This window comes from Mandrillus leucophaeus, unplaced genomic scaffold (genome assembly GCF_000951045.1).
Source record: "Mandrillus leucophaeus isolate KB7577 unplaced genomic scaffold, Mleu.le_1.0 Scaffold605, whole genome shotgun sequence".
Lineage (NCBI taxonomy): Eukaryota > Metazoa > Chordata > Mammalia > Primates > Cercopithecidae > Mandrillus > Mandrillus leucophaeus.
Genome location: NW_012106531.1, coordinates 1,420,960 through 1,427,823, shown reverse-complemented (window position 1 = coordinate 1,427,823; position 6,864 = coordinate 1,420,960). Strand labels below are relative to the sequence as shown.

Genomic DNA, 6,864 nt, shown 5'->3' with positions numbered 1-6,864 from the left:
GCTACCACGCCCGGCTGATTTTTTTGTGTTTTTAGTAGAGACGGGGTTTCACCATGGTAGCCAGGATGGTCACAATCGCCTGACCTCGTGATCTGCCCACCTCAGCCTCCCAAAGTGCTGGGATTACAGGTGTGAGCCACCATGCCCGGCCTAATGACATCTTTTATGATGGCTTTCTACATCGCCTTTCCTTGCCAACTCCCTGTTTTCCTCTCTACTTCCTTCCTTCCTGACAAAAAATGAAATGACCAAGTGCCTACTTTGTGCCAGGCATTGTATAAATTTCTAGAAGTACAAAGCCAAAGGATTGTGATTTGGCCCCAGAGGAGCTTTTATCTAGTTAATGGTATAGTCTAACCTCTTTAAACACATACTACTAATATAAAGTGGTGAATGTTGTACAGGTACTTGAGATATTTACAAAATAACATCTAGGCTCCCAAATAACATGCAGTGGCCGTCATCTTATGCGGCTAAGCCTTGAACTTTATACAGACCTCTAGCACGAATCAATCCAAACAACTTATAATTATCTTAGTAAGATCTGCAGTTAGTAGCATTCATTCAAAACTTTGCTAAGTCTTAAGTTTGCAAAAGTCTTAATAGGCAAGAGACCATTGTTTTAAAACAGAAAAATAGTTACATACGTAGAGTATTTGAGGAGTGTGAGAACTGCCTATTCAACTCTGTTGGGCCAGGATGTAGACCTTTCCAAATCACATGACCTTCTCCCTGTTGGCACAGTCAATCATATCTGAAAATGACGATATATGGAAATAATTAAATAACAAAGAAGGGAGATAAACAATGTCAAGTGACTTGGGCAGTAGCCAGGAACTGAGACTGTTAAAAAATATTTTGCAGAAGATTGTACATTTAAAAGCCGTAAACTGTGACTGGTCATAGGAATTTATTTTTAAATAGGTTTCATTAGTTCAAGTTAGAATGACAATAAATGTGAAGAACATGTCTGGGATGTGGGTTTTTTTTGTTGTTGTTGTTTGTTTTTTGTTTTTGCTTTTATTCAGCAAAGCATACATTTTTTTTTCCAAAACATAAAATCATTCAGCAAAAAACCAACCAAAGAACAATAACAAAATAACAGCACACATGCCACAAAGCAAACCAAACATAGCTCAGTTTGCCTACTGATAACATATTTTGTCTTTTAATTTTGGCATGTCGAAGTCACAGAAACTCACAGACTTAATATGCACACCCAAAGATTCTAAGTGCTTATTTAGGAAGTATCTTTATTTGGAATAAAGAATTTCGAGTTATAAAACTGATGGCTTATAGAATGCAGTTTACTAAATTGGTCTTCATTCTTACAAACTAGAGTAATCTTGTTCTTTGAGAGTTGAGAATATATATTCATCTACATTTCTGCATCGAGTGGCCCACAGTTAATTTTCATCACTGGTGGGGTGGGCAGAATGTTCACTCTCTTCTGCTGCTGTGCTGTGTCTTCGTTGACTTGGAATAGCAGGAAGCACTCGGTTTGTCCGCAGAGGTTCTCCAGATAGAACTGGGGAGAAAGAATAGAATGAGAGACTTTCAAGATTTGCTTCTCTCACAGGAAGGCAGCAGGAGAATTGTGTTGTGTTTTAGGAGTGGAGACATTTCTAAGAAGGGTGTCTTGGTGAGAGCTAGACTGCAAAGGGAAGCTGTGTATGCATTTCTTGTATATATATCTGTTCAGACTTGCCACATGAAGTCTGGGATTTCAAATACGTCCACACAGAAGACTGTACCAAGTTTGATCAAACATAAGGGCTGTGCATGTCTGGCAGAGCTTTTCCTTGGGGTAGAGTAGCTGTTGATGTTCAACAACTGCTCACAAGGCTCTAAAGAAGGCCCAAGACATTTGTACTGTGCTTTTATGCAAACCTCAAAAGGCTCTCAGGCTTCTTTTAGGAAAAGCACTGTGGGGCCTTTCATTTCTTCTTTGTAGAGCCAAGTTGATCAAAGATCTTTATCTTTCCTTCTCTCCTGAAACTTAACTGTGAAAAGCAAAGCTCTTGGGCCCTGCCAAAGAAAACCTCTCTTTGGCTTCTCCAAGCTCCATCAGCATTCAAGACTGAGTGGCTCTTTGCTTAACTAGATGTTTTTGTGGCTACAGTTCTGCTTAAAGACAGATTCGGGCTTGAATTTCATTCAGTGATAGAATTGACACTATCCAAAATGTTCACTTTACACACATCTGTAAAGGGCAGAGGAACTGATCTGTCAAGGAAGAGGTCTTGGTTTCTGCTACTAACTCTCTGTGTGACCTTGGACATATCCCTCTACCTCTTAGTTTCCTTATCTGCTAAAAGACAGAGTTGTACTAAGACCCTATAGTTCATCATTTTAACCTAAAGAGTTCTAGAGCTCTTAGTTTGTCTCCTTCAAATCCTTGCCTAGGGGAGAAAGACATACTGGATATATACTCTGTGCAAACAGTGTGCCAAGTGTTTTACATATGTTATCTCATTTAGTACTCCCATAAATCTTATTAGGATGGCACTATCATTATGGACAGTGAGGAAACTAAAGTACAGAAAGGTTGAGAAACTTATCTGAAATAGGACAGCTCCTAAATCATCTAACCTGCACTTAGAAGGATGTGGAGGGGCTGTGTGTGTGTGTGTGTGTGTGTGTGTGTGTGTGTTAAATGCAGTGGGGTGCAATTGGAAGAAAAAAAGAAAATAAAGTAGAATCCAGTAAGTATTGCTTATTTCATGAGGCAGTAGACTCAGTGTCCTGTAGTTTTGTTTCTGGCTCTACAACGAGAATAATAATAAAACTTGCTTTATTATTATTATGCTTCAGAGTATAGATATGAGAATATTCAAACTCAGAATCTCTGGGTGGGGGACCCAGGAATCTACTTCACAACAAACACCCCAGGTAATACTTAGGCATACTCAAGTTTGAAGATCACTGGCCCAATGGAGTATATTAATATTTTATATTAGGAGAGTTTTTTATATAAAATATTATAAAATAAATCAATAATACCAAGAGTAAGCCTGATGAACTGAATTTTTTTTTTCTGCTTAGGAATGCATGGACTGTAAGTACAGAGGTGATGTATATTTCTATCTGTCCAGTATAGTAAAGAAACCTATATCAGGAGGCCAGTCTTAAAAGGGAATTTTTAAAGCACCTTCCTAAAGACATTAAATAATACATGTAAAAATAAACTGTTTATTTCTTCAATAGTTCAAACACAAAAAATTCCTAAAGGGAGGGAGTATTCTTTTTTTAAAAAAATAAGCATCTAAAAAAAGCTTTAAAGATGGTCTCTGTTTTCCTGTAATTTATAAGTGTTGGCACCTGATGTTCCCTTGAAAAATGAAAGTATGAAAGTAGGGCTGGGCGTGGTGGCTCACACCTGTAATCCCAGCATTTTGGGAGGCTGAGGTGGGTGGATCACTTGAGGTTGGGAGTTGGAAACCAGCCTGGCCAACATGGCGAAACCCCATCTCTACTTAAAAAAAAAAAACACAAAAATTAGCCAGGCGTGGTGGCAGGCACCTGTAATCCCAGTTACTTGGGAGGCTGAGGCAGGGGAATCGCTTGAACCTGGGAGGCAGAGGTTGCAGTGAGCTGAGATCCTGCCATTGCACTCTAGCCTGGGTGACAGAGCAAGACTCCATCTCAAAAAAAAAAAAAAAAAAAAGAAAAGAAAAATGAAAGTAAACTGAAATAACATTTAGTTGTGTCTAGATGTGTTAACACTTGCAAAGGAAGCTGTGGAAGATTCATAATACTTACATTTTTGATCTGGTAGGGGAGCTAGGTTGTTCCGAGTGAAAGGAAGATCCCTGATTTTGTGTCTGTTCGGGGAAAGATGCTGAAAATTTTGTCCTGAAGATAAAACATATTTGTGTCAATCACTTGAGACTCAACCAAGTGCAAATTACAGAATGCAATGGATAAGAGAATCATCAAAGTTGTTACAGATCACTAAATTTAAGGTGGTAAAAGTAACAATGAAAACAATGATAGCTATACTTTATTGCATTTCTGTCATATACCAGTCACTGTTTAAATGATAGAAAAAGGTACTAGAAATCATTTCTTGAGTGTACTAGTTTAAACAAAATTTTATAAAGAAGCACAGTGGGTTACTCACCCCATAAAAGTTAAAGTTGAAAAAAAAATGAAAATAATATAGATATGGCATATCCTATCATATATTCATCAAATCTTTGATGAAATGAGTGGGTGATGAGTAGAGTATTTTCTTCTAGAGCAGAGTTTCTCAATAGGAATTATCTAAGAAGTTAGAAAACATACTGCTGTCCTGGCCACATCCCAGGTTATTACATCGGAATTTCTGGAGGTGGGGCATGGTGTCAGATGTTTATCAGCTCCCAGCTTTTGTCAGGAATAGGGATAAATGCTGTAGGCATAATCTTATATAATTCTGACAATCACTTTTTCTTGTGAGATAGATTCTATTATCATCCTCATTTTACAAATGAGGACCTTGTGACTTCGAGGAGTTCTAAAAGTGCTCAAGTCATATGCTAGGAAGGGACAGAGCCTAGACTTCAACCCTATAGGGCTGACCCTGTAACTTCTGTTATTCTGCCTCCTCTAAGCAGATGGGAGAAGTGGGCAGAGAAGGGCTGCAGCAGTGACTTGGACATGAAGGGGAGTTAAATTTTATTCCATGTTGGCATTTTGCTCAGTTTTCAGGGATAGGGTGGAGCTGTGCTTAGCTCAAAGCTGTCTGGTGCTGCAGGCAACTGAAGGGCGTGTTCAGCTTTGGGGACAGGGTCAAGGACCACTGTCCTAGAAAAAAAGGATAGGAAATGTTTTCACGGTTACATGATGGAACCAGAGGTGACTGCAGCATTAATAATAATAATAATGATAATAATGATAAATAGATAATTCAGCAATCATCCATCGAGCACTCATTATATTCCAGACCCTAGAGTACAAAGAGGAGAAGGCAAAGTGTTCAGGAAGGGATTGCAATTGATGTGGGAGGAGACACAGGTAAACATGTGGTTTTGAAGCTCCATGAGTAGTGCTGTGACAGAGTTTGTGAGGGCATTGCAGAGGAAGGAATGGTCCAGAGAAGTTGAGGTTTTCTTGGATCCCACAGACCTTGTTCCAATATCTCCTCTGCCACTTCCTAGCTAGCTCTGTGACCTTAGGCAGATGAGCTAACCTCTCTGTCTCAATTGCTTCAATTATAAAGAGGATAAATTCTCTCCTGCAATGTTGTGGAAAGCGAAGTGTGTAGGTGTGTAGGTCAGCAAGGTGGAGCTATTCTTTTGTTTCTGGAGACAGTGTCTTGCTGTGTTGCTCAGGATGGAGTGCAGCGGTGCCATCCTGGCTCACGGCAACCTCTGCCTCCCAGGTTCCAGCAATTCTCCTGCCTCAGCTTCCTGAGTAGCTGGGACTACAGGCGTGCACCACCACACCAGGCTAATTTTTGTATTTTTAGTAGAGACGGGATTTCACCATGTTGGCCAGGCTGATCTTGAACTCCTGACCTTAGGTGATCCACCCGTCTCAGCCTCCTAAAGTGTTGGGATTACAGGCATGAGCCACTGTGCCCGGCAAGGTGGAGCTATTCTTATTAGGAGTCCTATGAAAGAACCATATTTCCTACAGAGATCAGGGTGACCTTCACATATTATAGAAGGTGAGTTTTGAGCTGGTTCTTAAAAGATTATAGGAATCAGTCAAGCACACAGCGGAGAGAACCCAAAATAATAACAAGGGCCAAGATGTCATAGAATGAAAAGGTATGAAATTGTCAAGAAACTGAGACATATTCAAGGAACTGCTGAAGAGGTAGGGGTGGGGATTTGAGATGGGCGGTGCCGAAGCTGAGAATGACCATGCCGTGAGGGCTTTGTTTGCCCCGTTTAGAACCCTGGCCTTTGTCCTGAAAAGATGCAAAACTTTTGATGGGTTTAGACAGAGGGGTCACAGGATCAGACCTAACCAGCCAGAAGAGTGCATTGTTGCTGAGATAGTCTAGAAAATTCTAGAGAAAGAAGCTCTCTTTTGCAGGAGAAAGGAAGTGCACACTCTTACTTTTCTTGTGATGGCTTATAAATAACCAGGCTGGCAGACAACACCACAGACCTTTCTGTTCCATTTTCTCTGAAAGCTGCCTGCAATGAATTAAGCTGATGTGCTCCAAATTCCAACTCTCTAGGATAAGTGCTTCATTACCCATCTTGCTGCATCCAACCCCTGACAGGTCTCAATAAATGTTAAGCAATAATCATTAGAGCTAAATGTTCAGGGCTGCTGATGTAAGCATTGGATAGTGGCTGCCCGGAATTTTAACAGCAGCACTGCTAACCCATATTATTCCTACCAAACCCAGGGCAGGAAAGGAGGAAATCCAAAGATAAAGGGACTATCCAAGTTCAAGTCAGTGCTACAGTGGGATGATTTATCCAGCTGCTTTACCGCATTAAACTTTCACATAAAATATTGAGAGCTCAACGTAGAAATCTAAGTTTCGACCCTCCTAGACTAACAACAACGACAACACCCACTTCAATGTAGTGCAGAAGCCTCAGTGATCTCAAAACAATTATTGTTAAAAATGTTCACAAAAATAAAATCTGTAAGGCTAGGAAAGGTTTTTTTTTCTTTTTCTTTTTCTTTTTTTTTTTTGAGACAGAGTCTCACTTTGTCATCCAGGCTGCAGTGCAGTGGTGCGATCTCGGCTCACTGCAACCTCTGCCTCCTGAATTCAAGCGATTCTCCCGCCTCAGCCTCCAGAGTAACTGGGACTACAGGCGCTCGCCACCACGCCCGGCTAATTTTTGTATTTTTGTATTTTTAGTAGAGATGGGGTTTCACTATGTTGGCCAGGCTGGTCTCGAACTCCTG

The 6,864-nt window shown here is 40.4% G+C and overlaps 1 protein-coding gene across 1 annotated transcript in view; it reads right to left on the bottom strand.

The window, feature by feature from the left end:
* Positions 1-891: 891 nt before the first annotated feature.
* Positions 892-6,864, bottom strand: part of ANKRD55 (ankyrin repeat domain 55) — a 152,955-nt gene continuing 146,982 nt past the window's right edge. The window contains exons 11-12 of the mRNA XM_011999871.1: positions 3,763-3,855; positions 892-1,528 (exon numbers count right to left, since the gene is read on the bottom strand). Coding sequence (XP_011855261.1) covers positions 1,407-1,528; positions 3,763-3,855 — 215 coding nt within the window. The 3' untranslated portion in view covers positions 892-1,406. The remainder of the gene's footprint in view (positions 1,529-3,762; positions 3,856-6,864) is intronic.